This window comes from Panthera pardus, unplaced genomic scaffold, assembly GCF_024362965.1.
Source record: "Panthera pardus isolate Hobbes unplaced genomic scaffold, ASM2436296v1 HiC_scaffold_8, whole genome shotgun sequence".
Classification (NCBI taxonomy): Eukaryota; Metazoa; Chordata; class Mammalia; order Carnivora; family Felidae; genus Panthera; species Panthera pardus.
In genome coordinates, this window is record NW_026527013.1 from 70,244,363 (window position 1) to 70,271,972 (window position 27,610).

The 27,610-nt window shown below is 38.2% G+C and overlaps 1 protein-coding gene across 6 annotated transcripts in view; it reads right to left on the minus strand.

Moving 5' to 3' along the window:
* Positions 1 to 6,490: 6,490 nt before the first annotated feature.
* Positions 6,491 to 27,610, minus strand: part of BLVRA (biliverdin reductase A) — a 49,943-nt gene continuing 28,823 nt past the window's right edge. For all 6 annotated transcript variants that reach the window (XM_053898561.1, XM_053898559.1, XM_019451061.2 and 3 more), the window contains 4 exons: positions 27,124 to 27,221; positions 12,783 to 12,890; positions 10,692 to 10,863; positions 6,491 to 6,869 (listed from right to left, as the gene is read on the minus strand). In XM_053898561.1, the coding sequence (XP_053754536.1) occupies positions 6,572 to 6,869; positions 10,692 to 10,863; positions 12,783 to 12,890; positions 27,124 to 27,221 (676 nt within the window). In that variant the 3' untranslated portion in view covers positions 6,491 to 6,571. The remainder of the gene's footprint in view (positions 6,870 to 10,691; positions 10,864 to 12,782; positions 12,891 to 27,123; positions 27,222 to 27,610) is intronic.

The window sequence follows — 27,610 nt, forward strand, 5'->3', positions numbered from 1 at the left end:
GAAAAAGAAAGTCTTAACAGATCACTTACTAGGTCATGGTCCATTAAAGTGTTTTGACAATGGTGTGAGACATTCTGTCTGACACCATCATTTTAAATGGTTGTGTCATGGTCCTGCTTCCAGGGGAAATGGATCCTCTCTGTCTGAGAAGGAGGTGTCCCATTGAAGGCTCTTAGAGTCAAGCACAGATCACAAATGCCTACATGAATTCTTTGTGAAAATTTCTAATCACTGTCTTTGGTTTCTAAAAGCAGAACCTCTCACCATAATCAAAGCTGATGGCAACTGAAATCATGGCAACAATCACCCTCCAGTAAGAGAGTTGAGGTCCCTCTCACTACTGAAACATAAGTGCCCTTAGCTCTAATGCCCAAAAAGGGGTCTAGTTTCAGGAGTGGTGAAACGTTTTTGCTGGTTTGGTGGACAAATCCATTGTCCTATGTTCACTTTTCTAATAATGAGTGAGGCTGGACGTTCATCACTTACAGCCATTTTGGAAATGGCCACTGTTCTCGCTTCTGGGGTATGCCTGCTCAACATACTCTCCTGGACTTTCCCAGGGGATGCAGACAGTGATGCATGTCCAGTCAAGAAACTTCACTCCTTATAAAATCACTACACTGTTAGTGACTGCCTTCTAACCAGTGAAACCCAGTTGGAGTGATGGGAGATCAATTTCAAGACTTCATGACAAAAATTCTGTCACTTTCTTCTTACTTTGTCCTGTGTTTGTTCCATCTCTCTCTCCTCTCTACTCCGCTGTCTCCCTCCTGCCCTTTCTCTCTCCTCCCTTCTTTCTGTATCTCTACTCTCTCTGTCTCTCTCTGTGTGTGTCTCTCTGCTTTCTGTCCTCATTTGCTCCCTCTGTCTCTCCATGAACCCTGGAAATGGGGAGATCAAATACTTAACTTAGGGGCTACCCTATGAGACCCCTATATAGGAGAGAAAGATATACGTTCCCTGGTCAAAAGATTGAAATAGGTTCTGAGTTCAAACTGAATTCTGATATTGCCCATGTGAGTGAGCTTGGGAGTAAAATATCACCCTGTTCAGTCTCCGTTGAGACCACAGCCCTGGCTTCATAGAGACTTTGAGGCAGTATCACACAGCTATGCTGTGCCTGGATTTTCTCCCAGAAAAATGTGAGCTATTAAATATTCGTAGTTTTAAGATTCAAGGTATTCGAATAATGCTGTCAGAGAGGAATGGATAACTAACGGTCTAATAGGTCCCAGCATCTGGTCTATGATCTGCCTTCTCCCTGCCTCTCCCCTTCCAGAATCCTACAGGCACATTTTCCACCTTTCTAATGTTTCTAATGGACAAACACAATTTTGTCTCCTATTCTCTGCACCAGCCATATCTTCTCCCTGACACACTGCAGACATGTGCAGTGTGGATTCCTTTTGTCATTCTGGCTCCAGTAAATGTCACCTCAGTGCAGCCTTTCATATACTCCAGTGACTCCCCAACCTGTCCTCACATCACACTCATTCTTTTCACAATTATATTTCTGGCTTTTTTTTTTTTTTCACATGTCTTTCATACCTTTGTTCATCTCCCCCTCCAAAATGTGAATACCTGGCAGGCAGGGACCACTTTGTCATTGTAAGCCTTGCACTTAGGCCCACCAGATCCCCAAGCACAAGGTGAGTGCTTGGGACAGTTACTGAACGAAGAAATAGAAAGACCATGGAACACTCCATCTAGATTTTGACCAGCTTAATCTGTGGAGATAGCTGCTAGTAATGGGAGATTCCTGTTGTATCCAGAATGACCTCTGAATGACCTTTCCCTGGTCCAGTTTCTCCAGCAAAACTCAGTGGACACCACTGACACTGGAGGCTGCCTGTTCCCTGATGTCCAGCACTAGCACTGGAGCCACAGGCATGAAGATCCCCAAACAAAATCAGCACTTTTATGTGACTGAGAGGAAGGTAGTGGCCCTTTAAGGTCCCAGGATAAAGCTCAGGACCTACAGACTCCAGGACTGTGCAAGGGAACTCAGGCTTCAGCCATTCCCCTTACTCTGTCCATCCCCAGTATATAGTCTTTGCTCATGGGCATCCTCAGGTTGCCAGGACAATGACTCCTTTGATTCCAAATGAAGACTCTGGGTGTCCAACAAGGACTGATATTGTGCTTGGACTCTAGACTCAGTGTACAGTGCTCTGACATATCCTTCCCTATCCCAAATCCTCACCAACCCAATTCCCGAAGCCTCTAGGCTCTCAAAGACTTCCAACAAATGTAGAGCATTTCTACAGTATCTCAGAACACAGTGAGTCACTGATAGAGAGCCAAGGCCAATTGAGCATTTATGATAGTATGCAACTCTGGAGAAACCCACTGGTAACATAACTCTCTATGGAAAAACATTGAAGCCTTTTCTTCTGTAGCTGTTGTCTAAGCAAAGGGGAATTATTCATAATTCCAGGTTCCCACAGAATTGGACTGCTGTACCCTAGTCCTTTCCTCAGAGAGACCTGAGCTCCCACCTAGAACAGGGACTGGCAAATGTTTTCTCTAAGGGACCAGACTATAAATATTTTAGGCTTTGTGGGCCATACGGTCTCTGTCACAACTACTCAACTCTGCCTTTGTAGCATGATAGTATTAATACACAATACATAAATAAATGAGCATGCTGTGTTACCCATAAAACTACACAAATAGGGACTGGGCCACAGGACCTAGCATGTAGGCTGCACTTTGCATTGACTTAGGTAAAGGAACTCAGCCATGCAGCTTAAATTCTGAGCCTCATGTGTTAAAAAAAAAAGATGAAGGAAAAGTGCTTACTGCATATGGCCTTTTATAGGAATTATAAAAAGTAAATGGAGTAAGGTATGTAAGCCTCTTAGCATCAGGCCCGGATATTGCTTGTTTAATAAATAGTAATATACTTTTTTGAAGTCAGTAAAAGAGACTCTCCAATGTTAGTAGCCCATTCTCATTTCACAACTTAAAAAAAAAAAAAAAAAAAAAAAAGGTAGGTTTAGAAAAGCCAAATGGAATTAACAAGAGGGAATTTAAGGTGCCCACACCTGTAACATCCAGGGGTATTGCTGGCCTCAGGCATAGCTGGACATAAGGGTTTTGCATGTGCTATTCCTTCCACCTGAAATGTTCTCCACATCCTTGTCTGCCTACATCTGCCAAAAGTCTTTCTCAATGTTCAGATTTCAATGCATTCTTTAGGGAAGGTTTTCCTAAATTCTTGACTAGAAAAACTCTCTCTAGAACAAGATTTTAAAATCCTCCTTTAGCATTATTCATAGCTGTGCTTTAACATTTATTATGAGTAACACTTTTCTTCCTTACTAGTCCACAAGCTCCAAGAAACTTTGATATGCACAGGAATCACCATGCAATCTAAAATGCAGATTCTGGTTCAGTAGGTCTAAGGTGGGCCTCAGAATTTGCATTTCTAACAAGTTTTTAGGCCATGCCAAAGCCAAGGCTACTGGTCAGCACACCACATTTTGAGTATCAAGGGCTTCATTATCCTAGACCTCTTATTCCCTTCTTTCCCATTAAATCCTATTAATTACTTTTGCAGAGAGGAGTGTCTATTTTTTTCCCCTTCAACCCATCAGCCTAGGTTCCCAAAGCTTCTCCTTTTATTACAGTCAATCCCCCTCCATCTCCAACACCACCACTACTTATGGACTGGCTTAGCAAGGAATTTCCCAAACAGAAGCCCTCTCTTGAGGAACCGTAGAGCCATTGACTAAAATGTTTCCTCCCCACCCTCTTTTTTTTTTCCACTTGATTCCTTCACGCAGTAAACCCTAAGGAGAGAATCTATTGTTAGGATTTAAGGTGCCAGCAAGGTGCATTCCTTTTTCTCCTTCCCAATTCTGGGGACCAATTCAGCTATAAACATAGGAGAGAGTCTAAGTTTTTTAAAAAAGTACCAGCTTTATTATGACAAAGATTGGGAAATGTAGCTGGGATCCAAACCCAAATAGGTTTGCTACTCTGCTCTTAGAGTAACTTTCTTTCAAAGCTTCAAGCCACCCCACTACAGAGGAAGAGCCTACCCCTGTCACCTACCACATGGACAAATGGAGAATTCAGGTGCACCTAGAGGGAGGTTGGGCTTTGCTGCTTAGTTTCTTTTTCAGCTTTATCACTAAAGGCAGGTTGCTCCTACCACAGAAGTGGGTGAGGAGCAGAGAGGGATCAAGGGCACTACTATGTTACTTTCCTTCCAGAAGACCCTCTAACACAAAGCATTAGTACAGTGGGATAAAGGGCTTTTTTCTTCTAGTTGGACAAAAAGCCTAATTTGTTCTGAAATCTCAGACTTCAAATCCCTCTTTTCTCACTAAGCCTTCCATGAAAGTCAAGGGAAAAAACAAAGGTCACCATATTTTGGGTAAACAAATGGCAGGGGATACTTGTGGCTTTACTTCAGTGAAGCTCTGGAAGACAGTGATGATTGGGGGTGGGGGTGGGGGTGGGGTTTCAGAGGAAGGAGTATTTGGGAAATGCTGCAGTTGGCTGGGGCCAGAATGGCTCCAGTAGCCCCAAAGGATGATGAGGGCAGTTGTAAATAGCAGAGGAAGGACTCCTGCTCCATCTCTCCAGATTCTATTTTCTCCCATCTTTTCCTTCTCCTTCTGCAATTCTTACCAATTAGTAAAACTAATGGATGTTTTCATTTTAATCTCTTGACCACACACAAAACAAGCTTAAGATGAGTAGTCATCAATTAGTAATCACATAACCCATGACAAAGACTTTGACCAAACTTTTAGTCAGGCTCCTCTGAACCCTCTTCTCAAACTGGGCCTCAAACTTTGGATTTCCACGTCTGTCTTTGCATCACCCAATTTAGCAAAACTCTTAAGTCAGTTCCATGAGAATCAATATCTGATCAAATCCCTTGTCCCCCAGCCCTGGTATTTGAGTACACTGGCCTGCCTTCAGCAAGAACCTTATCAAGTTGGTTTAGACAGAATTCCCTCCCCATGTTTCCTCTTAGTAATTTTCCATCCACTGAAAATACAATTTGGAATTGAGCCTGGTTCTATACTGAGATCTGTTTTCATCTATCACAAGTCTTAATTAAATAAAACCAGTTTATACCACTTTACTATCCAGCTCTGGTTTTGGCACCCACCCCCACCTCTAATACCAAATACGGCCAATATTTTTGAAATAGCAGAGCTATCAGGCCCAAATGGGAGATGCCATTGCACTACATTCTAATCACATATTTGCCTCATGCTAGATGCTGTACAACACACAAAAATAGATACAATATTTCCTGGCCACAAAGGATATTTGATGTGAATAATAAAACAAGAGAACCAACTGACCAATATTTATTAAACTGTTTTATATGGCAAATAAAAGAACCTTAAGGAGTTTTGGTTCCTACCTTGAGGTATATGGTGACAGAATCATGGAAATCGAGGTAGAAAATAGAGTGCTGACACCAATGACTTCCCAGCTCCTAAACCTCACAATGGGAAGGTAGTAGGCAAAAAGCAAGAGGGAGACATTCACAAAGGCAAGAAATCTAACACAAGCTTCAAAGAAAATGCAACAGGACAACCAATGAAATGAAAGGGAAGATTCCTGGGAATCAGCTCTGCCTCAAGTCAGCTGTGTCTCAACAGAAGCAGTGAGTCTAGATAAGCCAAGGGCTGCAAGTATGAACACATTTGTTGGCTCTTAACGGGATGCCTCCTCCTTGGCCTCAAGTCTCATTTCCTCCTGGAAGTTTTCATTTCTAAACTAGAAAACTGACCATGCCACTCCCCTGTTAAATAAGAGCCTTCAGTGCCTAAGAAATAAGACCCTAGCTCCTTGATCTGGCTTATAGGGACCCCACAGATTTAATCTGTGGGACTCCCTCCTCCAGACACAATGCTCTAGCAACACTGTTCCCAGGGTACTCACCAGCTTGTTTCTCACTTCCTTCTCTTTGCTCATGTCAGCACTCTGCCAAGAAAAGCCCTCCTCTCACCTGTACACAACTAACCTAGTTATGAAGATTTGGTTTGTAGGTTTTCCCCAAACCTTCCTCCAGATGACCAGGGGCATACCTCTTTTACTGGACCTATTACATTACAGTGACCAGTTTGTATGACTGGTTTGCTTTCGACAAAGTTAGCGAGGAAAGCGGCTATGTCTTATTCATTTTTAGAATCCTTAGCACCTAGCATACTCGCCCAGTGACAGTTTGTTGGGTGAAACATAACTCCTTAAAGCAGGGAAGAGGCTATTTTGCAGTGGTTCAGTGCATGAGTAAGATTTAAAGGCTGGTTCTCGTATTTACTATCTGGGTGACTTCAAATAAAATTTTCCAATATGCTAATGAAAACAAACCTGGTAATACCCATCTGATAGGGTTGTTGGGAAGAGTAAATTAAATCAGGCATACGAAGCACTTGGCTCAGCTCTACCAAGGTTAGTTCTCTCATCCCTATTACATGTGTCCCAACTCCCAAATATCACTCCCAACACAGCTCGGGACAGTAAGCAAATCCTGTTTGCCCAAGATATGTTTAATTGTAAGAATAGAGATAGAGGTCAACTCGTCATAAAAAGCAAACTATGGTCCCATCTTAGATGTGCCGCATGTTTCCTTCTCTTCCTTCTTTGAGTAGCAGTATTTCTGGATTTCTTCTGCAAGCCACAGGCAGTGCAGGATGCGTTTCTTTTCAGCAGCCAGTTCCTTTTCAGAGAACTGGCCCAAGAGTTTCTGGACAAATATGTTTTGATCTTTCAGGAAAATATTCTTATTGACTCCTACATTTGGCATATTCTCCAGGGACCCAGATTTAAAATGGAAGCTTAAATGTCTGTTTCGTTTTAGACCAGGTCCTTTCTCTTCAATCCATGTGAGCGGACTGCAAAGACAAAAGAATCATAAATGTTAGAGATTACAAGAGAGTGCAGGTGGATGTTTGCTAGCCCGTGAGAACCTGGTAACAGGTCTGCATATTGTACCTATCTTCCCTGAAGCTGCTGCTCAATGTAGTGGCTCAGGTGGCATCTTGACCTCTACCAGCCTCCCAAAGGCCTTGGGTGATTGTTTCCAACTTCAGGGCCAAACAGTCCTTCATTTAATTTTGCCATCAGGAAAGGGAATTCACTCAATGATTTTGTGTGAACATGTTTGTTTTTTCTTGTGACTGTCTTATCTGTAACTTTTTAAAAAAGTTTTTATTTTAATTCCAGTTACTTAACAGTGTACAATATATTAGCTTCAGGCGTACAATATAGTGATTAAACACTTCCATACATTATCCGGTGTGTGCATACTGACTGTTGGCACTTTACTGTCAACTGAATAGAGTAGGGCTGAGGATGGGACCTTGTCCACACACGTTCTGGGCTTGGACAACACTTAGCTCCAGACATCCCAACCCAAAACACAAGTTTTAAATTCACAGACAGCTCCTCCACTCTTTCTCTCTGCGAGAACTTTCATTTGCAAATATTTGCATTTGTCAACTTGGGCATAGACTACCAACAAAAAGCTTCTTAGGTCTCCCCTTCCACAGGGAGGTGTTTAACCACATCCATATCCCGAGTTTCAGCCTGCATCTGCAAACCCAGTGGAGGTGGTGATTTCTAACTGCTCTCCCCAGGCTCTTAAGGATGAGCAGGCAGGGACCACACTCCTACCAGCTGTCTTTGACAGGAGAGCTGAAACATGTAACTCTTCTATACATTGACTATCCACATGACATTTGCATTAAAAAAGTATTGTTTATTTTTACAAAGTGTGAAAACTGTTGGTAAGATGGAAAGAACACGGGCTTGAGAATTAAGCTGCACTAGGGTTATCTGGATGACCTTGGGCTCTAAGACAATGACACCCAGGTCATTGGCAGGTGAAGACTGCAACAAGGGAAAGACGAGACCTGATGTGGTTTCTAAGACCTTCCTTTCTTGTGCCCTTCCCATGCAGTTTTGGGGAGAAGGTGTCACAATCTGGGGACAGGAGACAGGCTGCCTAAGTGTGATTCTCACACAACACTTAGTTCTGTGCCTTTAGCAAGTTTCTTAACAGTGCTGAACCTCAGTTTCCCAGGTGATCATAATAATTCCCACTTAGAGAGTTCGCATAAAGATTCTATGAGAAAATCCTTGTTAAAGGGCTAGGCCTGTGCCTGGCACACGGTAAGCACTCAGTAAACAGTCTCTAACACCAGCACTTCCACAACAGGAATTCAAGTAATGATCCCTGTCTGGCTAGTCCTTTTATTGTGACCTCTCAAAATCATGCTTCCCACCACCTCCCACCCCCCCCCCCCTTCCCTATTCCCAGTTATGGTTCTGTTCTATTCTACTCTATTGTTTGAAGGTAGCTATAACTTAAAAAATTGTGTCTGGAAACAACTGGCACAGGCTCCTAATGTGCAGTTAACAACCCTAGAAAGACATCTACTTATAGTTGAAAGCTGAAACTCAGGCCTGCAGACTGAGTCAAGTTTTGGGGGAGAGAGAGAAAAGAAGCCCACAGATCCCAAGCATTCTTCCCAAGCACAGTCAGAAGCCATAACTGCATTTACAGGATAAGATGGCCTTTCTCTGTCACAGAGGACACTATACTAAGCGGCATGTAAACCAAGCAGGGACTTACTTGCTTTGAAGAGCTACATTTCACCAAGTTGTCTATTCTGGAAGTCATTAAAATGATAAAATGATTCATGTATAAATCAATGATAGCCCATACATAAAAAATTCATATTCAGGTCAGACAGAGTCTAAAAGATAGTAGTTAGATTAGTAAACTAGTAAAACTAAGGTGTTCAATCTATCATTTAAAAATTTTTGATTATGACTCCAATTTTTAAAAATAAATTATTACAAACTCTATTATCAAAAAGTTGGTCTCACTTCTAAAACATTAATCTCCATGGCTAGTTTTGTTTTACTTAACTGAGGTAGGTGACATTAACACTGTATTAGTTTCAGCTCATGGCTAGTTTTAAAAGCACATGGTACACGCTTTAAAACATTCCAGAATTTGATAACAAAGATGAACATTAATGCTGTTTATTCACTGCTTTAACGTTGGATACAAATAAATTTGAGACAGGGGCACCTGGGTGGCTCTATCAGTTGAGCATCTGACTCTTGATTTCAGCTCAGGTCATGATCCCAAAGTTGTGGGATTGAACCCCACATCAGGCTCTAGGCAGAGTATGGAGCCTGCTTGGGATCTTCTCTCTCTCCCTCTGCCCCTCTACCCTGCTCGTGCTCTCTATCCCTCTCTCTCAAATAAAATAAATAATAAAATAAATAATTTTTTTTTAAAGGGAACAAAAAGAAATTTGAGATATTCCAAAGGTTCTGATCTACCTAAGAAAATTTCTCATATCCTTCCATAGAACATGGAGTCTTAAAGTCTGAGGAAATGCCAAACATCAAGGATGTTTCCTGTTTCAATTTCCTAATCAGTGGACATGACTAATAAATATACAGCTTCACCTATGCTATTGTGGTGGTGTGACAGTAAAAGTACAATCTGTGAAGTAGAAAGTATTATATGTAATTAACAACTTATTATAATATGTTGTTTGCCATCTGTCCCAACCTCTCATCTGATGCCTGCCCCGCCTTTGCAATAATGAGTTAGTCTCTGCTTCCCTCACATCTTATTTCCTGTCAAGGACTGAGAAGAGCACACTTTCCTCTGAGAAGCATGACCTGACCTCTCCACATTCCCCTTTTCTGTGCTCCAGAAGCACCCTGAGCTATGTTTAGCTCTGGCTACTGGGGACAGCACCTGTCCGTGGGGATGGTCAGACCAGAGCTGCAATTCTTACACTTACAATGTCAGGGTCCGCTAGTGCTATTACTCCAAATGCAGCACTTGCAGGTTCCGCGTGCTTTATCTTCCTTCATCTGTGACCTCTGCCTTTCCCCAGCAAAGAGGAAACTCCTCAAAATGGACAAAGATCAGGCTTCATTCAGGAACCCAAATACTTTTCTCTTTTTGTAAATACCCAATGGTCTGTTTCTTTTACTACCAAGAGCCCCACCAGCTGGAAGCACACTTAGAAACACTCCAAAACACTTGTTATTTTAAATATTTTATAGAGCCCAAGTGCTTTTCAAGGAGAATTATGAATATGCTTTTGTTTTAAAAGACTTGGTATAAAAAATAAAGAATCAGAACACTTTGGGAATAGTATGACAGTATAAGATAAAGCTGAGAAACAGAACCTTAAATTGTAGTCACAATGAGGGATGGATATTTGGACACGTGATAAGCAAGCAGGATAAAATGTCAATGGCAAGATCTAGGTAGTAGTTGTATGGGTGTTCACTGCAAAATTCTTCCAACTTTACCATATGTCTGAAACATTCATAATAAAATGTTGGAAAAAATTCAGGTCTCAGGGGTAAACTGGATTTCTGTTACTTCATCTGATCTTGCTCACTTGTGTGGCTTAGGCAACTTGCTCAAATTCTGTAAGCCTCTAGGTACTTCTTGGCAAAGGGGATCATGTTCGTCTTATTTACCTTCCAAGGCTGCTGTGAGGATGAATAAGGCAACATAAGTGAAATCCCAGCACCTACTGTGTCTACAAAAGCAGACAGTCCTTCTGGAGTTGGGGTTGGGGGTCTAGGCCCTCTGGGCTCGGTCTAGATTCACCTTTGTGAACATATGACAATGTCCTCAAGTTTCCTCCTCACAGTTTCTCACAACCTACCGTTTGTTCTCTGTCTCTAAGCACACAGTCATTTTCATATGTTGATCTTCCTTTCGCTCTTCCAAAGTGGCGGATATAAGAGAAAGTTCCCCAAAGAGGGAGACCAGCCAGGTCAGGCGAGAAATGCCACTGAACGCAGGGAAGCCAAACCGCTCTTCTTCCAATGGGCCAGCTGTGGGGAATCACAAATACCATGGGAAGTGGGAAGTAAGGACTGATAGCTGGAGAGCTGAGGGTGCAAGTGGGCAGGTGTGTGGCTAGGTCCTCAAGACAAAGCAACCTTGCCTCACAGCATGATATGCAAGATGACTACTAATATTTAGGTGCCTGAATGAAAACTTCATAGAAGCATTTCTCTTTTTTCTTGTTTACTTGATTCAATTTTCTTAGGAAAATAAAACATCTTATTGGAAACAGCAGTCCATCTAGCCCATAGGATAATAAAAATATTTCAGGCTTCTACTATGCACATGTGGTTTACATATAGTAAACATACACACACATACATACATACATACCCTCTTCAGTTAGTGATTTAAAGAAGTCTTATAAAAGAAAAAGAATCAAGGTATTTTAGGCCCCCAAGCCTATATTCCTATAAATACCATATAACTAACATTAGGGTAAATGACAATAGGGTGAAGGCACCATGATAGCTATGAAGAAAACAGCAATACCTATAAACTATGTCAATATAAAAAAAAACTGATACAGTGTTACGTGTTTCCTTAGTCTTCATAATCTCCTACACAAAAGTACATTAAAAAAAATATCTGTGTGAGAAATACGTGTGGTTAAGATATTGCTCCCGACTCTCTCCAGCCCCAATTTTAAACATAACCCAAACTTAAAAGGCTACATAACCTGTTACGTTGTTTATAAACTAATTCCTTACAAATTTGATACTGACTTGAAAGGAATTCATATTATGACTATGTTTTAAAAAAGAGAACAAGCTATAAATAAAAGCAAAAAAAATTATAAGTTTCATAGACAACATGGTTTGAAGTCACTAGGACCTAAATATCAAAGTTACAAAAGAAAGGTTTCTCCCTCTCAGCTGGTTACTGTCTGCTCTTGGGCTTTTTGGAGAGGACAGAGCAGCCATCAAATGTTTGAGCCATGAAGTCAGAGGCCTGAGCTCCAATCTGGCTCTGCCACAAAGCTGTTTTTGACAACTTTGTGAAGCTATTCACCTCTCTGAGCTTCCTTTTCTCTGTGTGTATAATGGGGGTATAAATACTCACTTTATAGGATTATCATATATGAATTAACATGAACTAATTAATACATTCACATACGTGGCACAGTTCCTTGTACAGGTTCATGGTTATTATTGTTACAACTCTATCATTATTTTAAAAGATGAAGGTGGATTTTAAAAAGGCGTTTCACTGTTATTTTCTGAAAATTCATTAGGAGATAAATGGTTTTACCACTTAGCAATGCCTGACCATGTCAAGGTTTTGCTTCTATAAGGAAAGCCCTCAGGAAAGGTTCCAAATACTCTAGGATATAGCCAGATAAGAAGGCAATCCAAAGAGCAGGAGGCTCCAGGATGCTCATATCCTATTGCTAATGGAGCTCCTCAAATAATGACCAACATAGAGCAAATAATCAAATATAGTGTAGACCAAATATTCTGGGGGCTGCCCATGTCCTTGTAATGTGTTGGAGGAAGAAAGGGGCTATGAATATTGTTTACTCTGCAAAGAGAACAAAAATATTCTCCTCTCCAAGAACCTGAGTCCATGTTCAACCTCCTGTGGAAAAATAGTCTCCAATTTGTTAAGATTTAATGAGGAAAATTCTATCTAAGAGGTTGGGACAGAAGCATTTGTAAGCTTAAGATTTCTAACATACTTTTACCTAAGGTCCACCAAGCACTTAAATCTCATTTGAGGAAAGAAAAAAAAATGGCTATTTTTATTGTTTGTGGAAGCATGGGAAGATTATATTAAATTGGCCTTCAGTCAGACAGTCTTTAGAAAAAATGAATCCAAATTAACATCCTAGAGAACTAGGAAAGAACCTAGTTAGCTTTCTGGCCTCACCAGTTACACATGACCTGTGATCCCACCTCAAACTGACCTGTAAAGAGGAGAGACCCTTTTAGCAGGTCTTTTCCCACCACTTCTTTTTTCAGGAATGCAAACTCCTCCATCAAGAGTTCAACATGCTCCTCATGCAAGACCTTTCCTGTCATGACAAAAATGGGAGTAAAAAAGGCAGTCATCATCAGTCATGTATAGATGTGCATCCCAGAGTCTAGGTCTGTCTTCTACCAGCACAGAAGGACACAGCGACTGCAGAACCACCTGGGGTACCACTATACCCTTACACACCCCATCTGGAGGTGATGTCAGTTCTCAACTTACAACAGAAATGAAAGTCTAAGAAAGCAACATGATATCTACCTGCCCCAAAGGCAAGATGAGATCTGGGAAGTATCTGAGCTGAGTGCTAACTTCTCTTCTAGCCAGAATGGGGCAGTGCAGCATAAAAATCTAAGAAACAAGGAGAAGAAAAGGAATTTTGAGGACTGAAGAGAAGCTAAAATTAGACTCTTTATTTCAAAAACTGGAAGAACCAAGTGACTTTTTCAAATTACCCAGGTTGGAGGGTGGATAGATAATTATTCGTAACTAAAATTTTGGATTATAAAAGAAAGCTGTTAATTTTTTTTGCTCTGGTGGCTTTTTCTTACCTAGGTTAGAAGATTCATAAAATACCAGCACTGGTTCCCCTTCTTCAATAGTTCTTTATTTTCAACTAATCCCACATGACTATTTTTTTTTAAATATATATTCCTTCCATATCACCAACCTCTCTAGGTACACAAAACAAAACAAAACTCAGGAAAAACTTAAAGTATAAGAAAGCTCTTTTGTTCAAATATGTTTTGTTCAGTATTTCCCTTTTATTTTTATTTATTTTTTATATCTCTCTGGCTTATTTACTACTTGTTACAAGTTTGTGCCCTTAAACATTATGAATCTTACCCCTCACACATCCTATTCCCTGGTGGTAATCACCATTTCACTGGCTATTTTTTTTTTTATAGGTTTGACTTTCTAGATTCCACAAATTAGTGATAATCATATAGTACTTGTCTTTCTCTGACTTATCGCACTTAGCATAATGTGCTCAAGGTTTATCCGTGTTGTTGCAAATGGCAGGATATCCTCTTTTCCCACTGCTGAATAATATTCCAGTTTATATATGTACCACATCTTTTTTTTTTTTTTTTAACATTCATCTGTTGATGGGCATTTGGGTTGCTTCCATGTCTTGGTTATTGTGAATAATGCTACAATGAACATGGGTGTGCAGTTATCCCTTCGATGCACTGATTTCAATTCCTTCAGATATATACCCAGGAGTGGGTTTCTGGATCATCTGACAGTTCTGTTTTTAATCTTTTGAAGACCCGTCATACTGTTTTCCATTTTGGATATGCCAGTTTACATTCCAACCAAGAGTACATCAGAGTTCCTTTTTCCCCACATCCTTATCAACATTTGTTACCTCATTGTTTGAAAATAGCTACCATAATAGATGTGAGGTGATATCTCATTGTGGTTTTGGTATGCCTGATGATTAGTGACCGTGAACTCCTCTTCATACATCTGTTGACATACCTGTTTGTATATCTTCTTTGGAAATGTGTCTCTTAAATTCCTCTGCCAATTTTCTAATTGGATTGTTTGCTTTTCCCCTATTAGCTGTGTGAGTTCTTTATATTTTAGATATTAACCCCTTATGACATATATAGTTTGCAAATATTTTTTCCCATTCTATAGGTTGCCATTTCAGTTTACTGAATATTTCCTTTACTGTGTAGAAGCTCTTTAGTTTGATGTGTTTATGTTTATTTTAGCTTTCTTTGCCTGTGAAGTTGGTGTCTTATCCAAGCTAACACTGCTAAAAACAAAGTCAAGGATTTTCCCCCTATGTTTTCTTTTAGGAGTTTTACAGTGTCAGGTAAGTCTCTTTTTCTTATGATTTCATATGTCTCTGACACATTTCAAGACAATTTCTGTGACTGATGTAAGACAGGAGTCCAGTTTCATTCTTTTACATGTGCATATCCAGTTTTCCTAACACCACTGATTGAAGAGACTACCATTTTCCCACTGTATGTTCTTGGTGCCCTTGTCAAATATTAGTTAACCACGTATGCATGGGTTTATGTTTGAGCTCTCTATACTGTTCCACTGGTCTATGTGCCTGATTTTATGCCAGTGCCACACTGTTTTGATTCCTATACCTTTGTATCATAAATTGTAATTTAGGAAGTGTGATGCTTCCAGATTTATTCTTCATTCTCAAGATTGTTTTTGGTATTTAGGGTCTCTTATGGTTCCACACAAATTTCAGAATGGTTTTACTATTTCTATAAAAATAATGCCATTGGAATTTTGCTAGGGATTGCACTGGATCTATAAATTGTTTTACAAAGTATGAACTTTAAAAATATCTATCCTTCCAATCCAAGAACATGAGGTACCTTTCCAATTAGTTGTGTCTTCTTCAATCTGTTTTTAAAAATTTTTTATTTAAATTTCAGTTAGTTAACATACAGTGTATTGTTAGTTTCATTATACTGTATGTTTCAGGTGTACAATTTAGTAATTCAACACTTAACATATAACACATGGTGCTCAATTACAAGTACACTCCTTAATCCTCAATACCTATTTAACCCATTCCCACCCCCCTCCCCCACTTCTCCTCTGGTAACCATGTGTTTGTTCTCTATAGCTAAAAGTGTGTGTTTGGTTTACCTCTCTTTCTCTTTTGTTCCCCTATGATCATTTGTTTTGTTTCTTAAATTCCACATATGAATGGAATTATATGGTATTTGTCTTTTTCTGACTGACTTATTTCGCTTAGCATAAACCTCTCTAGCTCCATCCACGTCCTTTTTTGCAAGATTTCATTCTTTTTTATGGCTGAGTAATATTCCATTGTATATAAATATACCACATTTTCTTTATTCATTCATCTGTCAAAGAACCTTTGGGTCGTTTCCATAATTTGGGTATTGTAGATGCTGCTGCTATAAACATTCAGGGTACATGTATCCCTTTGAATTTGTATTTTTGTATTCTTGGGGTAAATATCTATTAGTGCAATTGCTGGATCTTCATTAATCCCTTTCATCAATGTCTTACAGTTTTCAGTGTACATGTCTTTCACCTCCTTGGTTAAATTTATTCCTAAGTATTTTATTGTTTTTAATGGTACTACAAATGGGATTGCTTTCTTATTTCTCGTTCAGATAATTTGTTAGTATATAGAAACACAAATGATTTCTGCATGCTAATTTTGTATCTGCAACTTTACTTGCTTATTTTATTAGTTCAAACAGTTTTTTGGTGGAGTCTTTAGGGTATTCTGCATATAAGAGCATGTCATCTGCAGAGACAATTTTACTTTTTCTTTCTAATTTGGATGCATTTTATTTCTCTTTCTTGCCTAATTGCTCTATGACTTCCAGTACTACGTTAAACAGAACACAGTGATAAGAGTGGGCATCCTTGTCTTGTTCCTGATCTTGGAGGAAAAGCTTTCAGTGTTTCACCACGAAGTATGAGGTTAGCTGTGGGCTTTTCAATATATTATTATACTGAGAAACATCCCATCTAAACCTAATTTGTTCAGATTTTTTTTTTTTTTTATCACAAAAGAACTGCCAAATGCTTTTTCTGCACCTATGGAGATGATGATATATTTATCCTTCATTATGTTAATGATTTACATACCCTGAATGATGCTTGCATCCCAGGGAGGAACATCATTAAATCCTCGTGTATGATCCTGTTAATGTGTTCTAGAATTTGGCACTAGTATTTTGGTGAAGATTCTGCATCTATGTCCATTATGGATATTGACCTGTAATTTTCTTTTCTCTTAATGTTCTTGTCTTGGATCATGGTATGTTGGTAATGCTGGCCTCATAAAATGAGTTTGAAAGTGTTCTTTCCTCTTCAATTTTCTGTAAGAGTTTGAGAAGGATTGGTAACAATTCTTTACATGTTTGGTAGAATTCACCTGTGAAGCCATCTCATCCTGGACATTTATATGTTGGGATTTATTATTATTTATTATTGTCATCATCATCATCTAATCCCTTACTCATTGTTGGTCTGTTCCATTTTTCTATTACTTCATGATTAAATCTTGGTAAATTACATTTCTATGCATCTATCCATTTCTTCTAAGTTATCTAATTTTTTGGCATAAAATTGTTCATAGTAGTCTTATGATCCTTTGTATTTCTGCGGTATCAGTTATACTGTTTCCTCCCTCACTTATTCCAGTCATCTTTTTTTTTCCTGGTAAGTGCAGCTAAAGGTTTGTCAATTTTGTATTTCTATTCAAAAAACCAACTCAGTTTCATTTATCTTTTCCATCATCTTTCTAGTCTCTATTTCATTTATTTCTGCTCTAATCTTTATTATTTTCTTCTGCTTTGTTCATTTTCTACTTCCTTGAAATGTAAAATTAGGTTGTTTGAGATCTTTCTCTTTTCTTAATATAAGTATTTACCGCTATAAATCTTCCTCTTAGAAATGTTTTTGCTAGATGCAATAACTTTTGGTATGTTTGTTTCCATTTTCGTTCATCTCAAGATTTTTTTTAAATTTCCCTTTCGATTTCTTCTTTTGACCCACTGTTTTTTCAGAAGTGTGCGGTTTACATATTTATGAATTTTCCAGCTTTCCTATTATTCACTTTTATACCATATCATGTGGTCAAATACTTGATAAGATTTCACTCTTATTAAATTTGTTAACAGTTGTTTGTGGCCTAACATATGATCTATCCTGAAGAATGTTCCATGTTCCATTCTTGAGAAGAATGTATATTCTGTTGTTGGTGGTTGAAATACTCTGTATTCTGTACATGTCTATTGGGTCCATTTGGTCTAAGTGTAATTCAAATCCATTATTTCCATATTATATTTCTATGTGGATGATTTACCCATTGTTGAAAGCAAGGTATTGAAATCCTCTATTATTGCATTGCTATCTACTTTTGTCTTCAGATCTATAAACTATTTAATGTATCTAGGTGTTCCAATACTGGATGTCTATATATATATTTCTTAATGTTTATGTTTATTTTTGAGACAGAGAAAGACACAGCATGAGCTGGGGAGGGGCAGAGAGAGAGGGAGACACAGAGTACAAAGCAGGCTCCAGGCTCTGAGCTGTGAGCACAGAGCCTGACACAGGGCTCAAACTCATCAAGTGCAAGATCATGACCTGACCCAACATCTGAAGCTCAACCAACTGAGCCACCCAGGTGCCCCTATTGGATGCCTAAAAATTTACTATTGTTACAACCTCTCAGTGAATTGATCCCTTTATTTTATCTCTTGCTGCAGCTTTTCACTTAAAGTCTATTTTGTCTAATATCAGTATAGCTACTCCAGCTTCTTTTGGTTTCTATTTGCATAGAATATTTTTCCATCCTTTTAGTTTTGGTCTATGAGTGTTCTTATAGGCACCATATACTTGGATCTTTTTTTTTTTTTTTTTGTAATTCATTGAGCCACCCTATGTCTTTTAGTGGAGAATGTAAGTCATTTACATCATTGATAGGTAACACTTTTGTCTTTTAACCTATGTGCTAGAGTTCACTATTGCAATATTCAGAAAATTAACTATATATTTATATATTTACCTTTAACAGTGAATTTTATACTTCCATATATTTTCATGTTACTAATTCACATCCTTTCAGCTTGAAGAACTCCCTTTAGCATTTCTTATAAGGCAGATCTAATGATGATAAATTACCCCAGCTTTTATTTGCTTGGGAAAGACTTTATCTCTCCTTCATTTCTAAAGTTTGTGATTGACAGTTCTGAAGTATTCTTGGTTGATTGTGTTTTTCTTTGAGCACATGGAAGGCCTGCTGGGCCTTCTGCTGAGAAGTCTGCTGACAGCTGTATCAGGATTCCCTTGTATGTGGTGAGTCTTTTTTCTCTTGCTGCTTTTAGAATTCTTTGATTTTTTTGAGAGCTTGACTACAATGTGATCTCTTTGGATTAAGTCATTTTGGGGACACTTGAGCTTCATGTTCCTGGATGACTGTATCTCTCCCTAGTTTTGGAAAGTTTTTAGCCATTATTTCTTCAAATAAGTTTTCCCTGTCTTTTGCTCTCCTTTCTCCTTCTGGGACTCCCATAATGTGAATATTGTTTCAATTGACGTTGTCCCATAATTCACATACACTTTCTTTGCTCTTTTCCAATTTAATTTCTTTTTTCCCACTGATTGGATAATATCAAGAGACCTGTCTTCACATGCATAGATTCTTTCTTCTACCTGATTGAGCCTGTTGTTGAAGCTCTCTACTGAATTTTTCATTTCATTCACTTATATGCTTAAGCTCCAAAATGTATTTATGTCTTATGATTTCTCATTTTGTTCATACATTGTTTTCCTGAGTTTGTTTATTGTTCTCTTGAATCATGCTGAGCTTCCTTCAAGTAATTATTTAGAATTTTCAGGTAACTTGTAGATTTCCACTTCTTTTGTGTCAGTTATTAGAAAATTATTGTGTTCCTGATAATGTCATGCTTGTTTTTTTTCCTATTTCTGATGGCTTTTGCATTGATGTCTGTGTATCTGAAGCAATCACCTCAATATCTTTCAGCAATGTTTTGCGGTTTGTCATATATAGTTTTTATTATCATGAGGTAGTTTCCTTCTATTTATTGTTAGTTTGTTGAATGTTTTTATCATTAAAGGGTGCTGAATTTGGTCAAATGCATTTTTCTGCAACAACTGAGGTGATCATGTGGGTTTTGTCCTTCATTCTTTTAATGTGGTATATCACATTCTTTGTTTTCATATGTTGACCCAATTCTTGCATCCCAGGAATAAATCCCACTTGGTCCTGCTGAATCTAGGCTGCTAACATTCTGATGAGAATTTCTGCATCTGCAGAAACCAGATATACTGGTCTTTACTTTTCTTGTAGTTAACTTTGTCTGGCTTTGGTATCAGGCAATGCTGGCCTCATATAAGTCTGAAAGTGTTCTTTCCTCTTTAATTTTTTGGAAAGTTTTGAGTAGAATTGTTGTTACTTCTATAAATGTTTGGTAGTATTTTCCAGTGAAGCCATCTGATCCTGGGCTTTTCTAGTTAGGAAGTTACTGTTTCAGTCTTCTTACTAGTTATAGGTATGTACAGAATTTATGATTCAGTTGGTATTTTGTCTGTTTTTAGGAACTTATCCACTTACTCTATGTTATCCAGTTGTTGGAGTATACTTGTTCATAGTAGTCTCCTGTAATACATTTATTTCTGTGGCATGTCATAATGTCTCCTTTACACTTCTGAGTTTGTTTATTTGAATCTTTTTTTTCCTAGTTAATCTAGCTAAGAGTTTGTCAATTTTTTAAATCTTTACAAAAATCAATTGCTTTAGTTTCTTTGAAATTTTCTATTGTTTTTCTATTTATTTATTTATTTATTTATTTATTTATTTATTTATTTATTTATTTCTATTCTAATCTTTATTAATTTTCCTTTTTTTCTGCTAACTTTTGATTTAGTTCAGTCTTCTAGTTCCTTGAGGTGTAAAGTTAGGTTGTTGACTTGAGATCTTCCTTCTTGTTTAATGTGTTTACCACCATAAATGTTCTTCTTTGTACTGTTTTTACTATATCCCACATATTTTGGTATGCTGCATTTTCACTTTCATTTTCTCAAGATATTTCTAATCACTCTTGTGATTGTTCCCTTCACCCATTGGCTAACTAACAGTATACTGTTTAATTTTCATGTATTTGTGGATTTTCCAGTTTTTCTTCTGCTGTTGATTTCTAGTTTCATTCCACTGTGTTCTGAAAAGACACTTAGCATGATTTCAATCTTTTTAAATTTGTTAAGACTTATTGTGGCCTACATACAGTCTATCCTGGAGAACGATCTATGTGTGCTTGAGAAGAATGTGTATTCTGCTATTATTGGATGAAGTATTCTCTATATGTCTGTTCAATTGGTGTTGTCCAAGTCCTCTGTTTCATATATTGACCTTCTGGCTGGTTTTCCTATCCATTACTCAAAGTGGAGTACTGAAGTCTCCTATTATTGTGTCCCTTCAACAATGTTTGCTTCATTCATTTGGGAGCTCTAATGTTAGGTGAACTGACCCTTTTATCATTATATAACGTCCTTCTTCATCTCTTATGACACTTTTTGATTTAAAGCCTATTTTGTTTGATAAATTTATGTCTTCTTGCTCTTTTGGTTACTATTTACATGGAATATCTTTTTCCATCCTTTTAGTGCATATGTGTCTTTAGATCTGAAGTCTCTTGTAGACAGTATACAGTTGGACCTTGTTTTTGTTTTGTTTTAATCCACTGAGCCAATCTAAGTCTTTTGATTAGGGAGTTTAACCATTTACATTTGAAGTAATCACTGACAGAAAAAAAAACTTCTACTGCCATTTTGTTAACTGTTGTCTATAAATTCTTGCAGTATTTTGTCCTTCTTTTCCTCTCTTACTGCCTTCTTTTGTGTTTTGTTGATTTTTTTTTTTTGGTGACATGTTTTGATTCCTTTCTCATTTCCTTTTGCACATCTCATGTGGTTACTGTGGGGATTAAATAAAACTTCTAATTATAGTAATCTACCTTAAACTAATAAAAACTTCAACTGCATACAAAAACTTTATTCCTTTACATTTCCAACCTCCCACTTAATTTTACTCATATCACAAATTATATCTATTTATATTGTATATCCATTAACATAGATTTATAGTTATTTCTTATGCTCTGTCTTTCCAATTTCATACTAGAATTAAAAATGATTGGGGTGCCTGGGTAGCTGAGTCAGTTAAATGTCCAACTTCGGCCCAGGTCATAATCTCATGGTCCATGAGTTTGAGCCGCACACAGGCTCTGTGCTGACTGCTCACAGTCTGGAACCTGCTTCGGATTCTGTGTCTCCCTCTCTCTCTGCCCCTCCCCTGCTCATGCTCTTGCTCTCTCTCTCAAAAATAAACATTAAAAAAATTGTTTGATGATTTATGAACCAACAAAATACTACAGGATTCTATATTTCTTTTTATGTTTCCCTTTACCAGAGTACTTTTTATTTTCATATGATTAATTGCTGTTTAAAATCCTTTTGCTTCAGTTTATTTATTTATTTTTTTTTTTTTTAAATTTTTTTTTTCAACGTTTTTTATTTATTTTTGGGACAGAGAGAGACAGAGCATGAACGGGGGAGGGGCAGAGAGAGAGGGAGACACAGAATCGGAAACAGGCTCCAGGCTCCGAGCCATCAGCCCAGAGCCTGACGCGGGGCTCGAACTCACGGACCGCGAGATCGTGACCTGGCTGAAGTCGGACGCTTAACCGACTGCGCCACCCAGGCGCCCCTCTTTTGCTTCAGTTTAAATGACTCCCTTTAGCATTTTTTGTAGAATAAGTCTAGTAGTGATTAATTCCCTCAGTTGTTGTTTTTCCAGGAAAAGTCTTAATTTCACCTTCATTTCTGAAGAACAGTTTTGATGAATATAGTATTCTTGGTTGGCAGTTGTATTTCTTTCAACAAATTGAATATATCATCCAACTCCCTCTGGCCTACAAGGTTGGTGAGAATTCTGCTGATAAGCTTATTAGGAGCTCCTTGAGAAGTCACTTTTCTCTTGCCTTTTTCAAGATTCTACCTTTATGGTCTTTACAGTGTGATTATGTGTCTTGGTGTGGATCTCTGGAATTACTCTAGTTGGAGTTCATTAAGTGTCTTCAATTTGTATTCCATTTCCTTCCTCAAATTTGGGAAGTGTTCAGCCATGATTATTCCAAATAAGCTCACTGCTCCCTCTGGGACTTGTATAATACATATATTGATCTGTTTGATGGTGTACCATAAATCCCTTAAGCTTTCTTCACTTTTCTTCATTCTTTTTCTTTTTGCCCCTTTGACTCAAATTTCAAATGACCCATCTTCAAATGTACCAATTCTTTCACTTGATCAAGTTTGCTGTTGAACCCTTGCACATTTTTCAATTCAGTCATTTTATTCTTCATCTCTAGAATTTTTTTGTTTTTTATAGTTTACTGCTCTTTGTTGATATATTCATTTTGTTCATGCACTGTTTTCCTGATTTTATTCACTTGTCTGTGTCCTCTTTTAGCTATCTTTTAGAGTTACTTTGAATTCTTTATCAGATAATTCATAGTTCTCTATTTCTTTAGGATTAGTTTCTGGAGATTCATTTTGTTCCTTTAAGAGGCCAATTTTTCCTTGTTTCTTTTTATGCCTTGTGATCACTTGTTGAGATCTGAATATTTGGAAAAACAGCCACTTCTCCCAGTCTTTACAGACTGACTTTTTATAAGGAAAGACCTTCTCCAGGCAGGCTAGCAATTCAACGAGCCTCTCAAATCCTTCCTGGGGATGTATCTTCTCTGGGATTATGTGTATAATTTCCAAGTGAAAGAGGTTTGCCCCTGTTCTCAAAAACCTAATATCTTGCTCACCCTGGTTTCTTTATGCAGTACTGCAGTCTCTCTGTTGCTATAACAAATCACAGAGTTTGCCTTGTTCTTGGCAGCCTCTAATCTCGCATCTAAAGTACACTACTGCTTCCTTCAGCACCCCAAGTCAAGAGAGATAGAAACCAGTCTCTCAAGCAGCCCTTGCAAAACCAGAACACTAGATGCAGGTTCCACTCATCTTTTTTCCCCCAAGGGAGAAGCTAAGACTTGGGAGTTTTGTCCTGATCACACCCTGTTCTGCCAGGGTGAAGGTGAGCAAATGCAATGAACCTTGTTACCGGCTTCAACGCAGCTCTTCTTGGCTTTGTGTATGCCTGGGTGACTACAACCATTTAAATTGTTTCTGGAATTCTCACAAAGGCAATATGGTCTATATATTGCTCTTAAGTCAGTGTCTCCACGGCAGAATGAGGTCCTAGTGCTTCCTATTCCACCATCTTGCTGACATTATTCCCAAATTATCCTTAACTTTTGCCATACAAACTGATATTGCATTTAGGTATTCCAAGTTGAATAAAATTATTACTTCCCTGGGCTACAATGTAAATGTTATAGTTAAATTTTCAACTCATTTTCAGCAGATTAATCTTACCTAGTTGTGAACATATGGCAATGTGGGCTCCTCAAAAGCAAGGGTCATCTTTTTATTATCTCTATTGTTAATAAGTACGGTATCTCATACATAACAACTATTGTGTAAAAACTGCTTAATAAACGCTCTGAGTTATAAATACTTGCCTAGAGAAAAAAATGTCAGTTTCATTGCTAAGAACGTTTTTCTTTTTAAAAGCCATTAATGATCTAAACATATCCACCCAGATTGTGCTTGCTAATGGAGATAATACCAAGGCTCTAATATAACACTTATCCTTAGTTTTTAAAAAACTAAGCTTATTATTTTTAATTAACTAAAGTCCATATTTTGTTCAGATTTCCTTAGTTTACACCTAATGTGCTTTTTCTGTTTCCAGATACCACATCACATTTAGTTATCATATCTCCTTAGGCTCCTCTTCGGTTAGAAAGTTTCTTAAACTTCCTTTGTTTTTTAATGACTTTGACAGTTCTGAAGAGTATTGGCCAGGAATTTTGTAGAATGCCCCTCAACTGGGATTTTTCTGATGTTATTCTCATGATCACACTGGGGTTATGGATAGGGGAGGAAAACTACAGAGGTAATGAACCATTCTCATCATATCATATCAAGAATACATTCTGTTATCATAACTTACCACTGCTGATGTTACTTTTGATCAACTAGCTAAGGTAGTGTTTGGTTTCTCTAGTGTAAAGTGTACTCTTTTCCCCTCCTTTCTATATTTACACTTTGGAAGGAAGTCACTATGTGCAGGATATTACCTTTCTGAGAAAATTTAGCCTGTTATTTTGTAGCATGTTCCACATTCTAGTTTGCTTGATTTTTTACAGTGCCATTTAATTTGCTCCTTTATCCTTGCATGTCCTGTAAGTCTCAATTATATGATTGACACTGTGTACATCACATCAGATGGTATGTATCATCAGACTGACCCATATCAGCAATCATTCGGTTAGGATGAAAACAACAGAGCTCTTCATTGTAAAGGCACATTTTTTTTTTTTCTTTCCTTTGCAGTTAGCAAGAAATCTATGGTGTATGCTTTGGTGTCTTGTTCTTTGTCCATGGATATCTGTGCTATAAGAAAATAATATACAAAGGTGATGGCCTCAAAGCTCCTCTTACTCACAGCAGTAATTCTCTATCTCCTCATTCAAACACCTCCTGAAGGTCTACTCAGTTCTAGGCACTGCTTAGCTGCTGTGGCGATGGGCTCTGTCCTTCAGCAGCACATCCCAGTGCTACAGAGTGCTACAAGAGTTTCAATAAAGTCTGACCAGTCTACACTGGTGATAAGCACAAGGTGCTTTCTTTGGTGATTTTCATGCAATTGTTCATGATACTTTGCTCATATATTAAAGCTTTTCAATAGCAAATGTTGAAACAAAGAGTTTTTAATTTAAACTTCATGTAACTAGGTCCCTTAATCATTAAACATTATAGTTAATTCTTGTTGCCTCCATAGAGGGACTTGTGCAGGTAATGTAAAAACAAAAATCTCTGGAAGGCAGTATGGCTTAGAGGAATGAATGTAGACTTCAGAGCTGGAAAGGACTGAATTCAACTCTCTATCTTCCAATTAGTAGTCCTGTTACTAGCTTTGTGATCTGGCACAAATTACTTAACTTCTCTGAGCCATGGATTCCTATACATAAGCTCCTATACATAAGAGAAAATACCTACCTCCAAGGGTTTCTAGAATTAAACAAAATAATATATGAAACACGTAGTAGAGTTCCCAAGTTCCTAACATGTAGGAGACATTTGATAAATACTCCTCTTGAGAAACAACACAAACTAGAAAAGTATGCACATAATTGCAAATGACATATCAGATAAAGGGTTAGTATCCAAAATCTGTAAGAACTTATCAAACTCCACACCCAAAAAGTGAATAATCCAGTGAAGAAATGGGCAAAAGACATGAATAGACACTTCTCCAAAGAAGACATCCAGATGGCTAAGAGACACATGAAAAGATGCTCAACATCACTCATCATCAGGGAAATACAAATCAAAACCACAATGAGATACCACCTCACGCCTGTCAGAATGGCTAAAATTAACAACTCAGGCAACGACAGAGTTGGCAAGGATACAGAGAAAAGAGGATCTCTTTTGTACTGCTGGTGGGAATGCAAACTGGTGCAGCCACTCTGGAAAACAGTATGGAGGTTCCTCAAAAAACTAAAAATAGAAGTACCCTACACTCAGCCATTGCACTACTAGGTATTTATCCCAGGGTTACAGGTGTACTATTTCGAAGGGACACATGCACCCCAATGTTTATAGCAGCACTAGCAAAAAGAATGAAATCTTGCCATTTGCAAGTACACAGATGGAACTGGAAGGTATTATGCTAAATGAAATTAGTCAGAGAAAGACAAATATCATATGACTTCACTCATATGAGGACTTTACGATACAAAACAGATGAACATAAGGAAAGGGAAGCAAAAAGAATATAAAAACAGGGAGGGGGACAAAACATAAGAGACTCTTAAATACAGAGAATAAACAGAGGGTTGCTGGAGGGGTTGTGGGAGGGGGGATGGGCTAAATGGGTAAGGGGCATTAAGGAGTCTACTCCTGAAATCATTGTTGCACTATATGCTAACTTAGATGTAAATTAAACAATAAATTAATTAATTAAAAATAAAAAAAATAGGGACACTTGGGTAGCTCAGTCGGTTAAGCGTCTGACTTCAGCTCAGATCATGATCTCACTGCTCACGGGTTCAAGCCCCACCTTAGGCTCTGTGCTGACAGCTTGGAGCCTGGAGCCTGCTTCGAATTCTATGTCCCCCTCTCTCTCTGCCTCTCCCAAAATCACACTCTGTTTCTTTCTCTCTCTCTCTCAAAAATAAATAAGCATTAACAAAAATTTTTTTGAATAAAAAATTTTAAAAAGTATGCATATAAGACTTGGGCATGCATTACTCTGACTTGGGCATTTTTCTACTAGCAATGTTTCATATGAATAACACCAAAATAATATCATGGCACTGGCACAGGGCAAAGCTAATTCATGCTTTTCATTAGAGTCAAAGACTCTGATAAGTCTCTAACAAAAATGTGCAAATTCCCATGCATCCCTCCACCCTGCTGGCCCTCCACACGTGCTCCTTATGCACGCCTACAATTTTGGGGATGAGTAGGGGGTTGGGAGCCCACAGGACCAGTAACATATCTGACATAGGGTTAAGTTTTAAAGGCATAAAGATGGTACCAAAGACATTTTACAGGCAGAAACTCTAAAAGAGGGTCTGTGCTCCAGACAGAACATACGTCACCTTTCTGCTCAGCCAGCTTCCACAGGTCCTGAGCTGCTTCCCAAGACAGTGTCATTGGATATTCCACAAGGACATGCTTACCAGCATTAAGGAACTGCCTTTGGAAAAAAGAGAGAGAAAATATATATTCAAGTAAGCTTCACTAAAATGCCCTGCATAACAGAGAATGGAATGTTATAAATACACATAAATCTCCAAGTTATGTAGGACTACAGATGAGAATCAGTGAGAACTGGGGCCAGAGGATAAGGAGGATGAATTGTACTTCCTATTATTTTCTAATGCGCTAGAGAAGAATGACTTTCCAGGTATGTGTTAATTTGAACATGCATCCATTCAACTACTCATGTATTCAACTAGGCACTATTTATCAGCTACTCTGGAGGAGAAATAAAAGACATTAATATGAAAATTGTCTATTACCACATGATAGCTATAAATAAAGACTACCAAACCCATGAACCCATGACAGCAGCTCTGCCTGAGG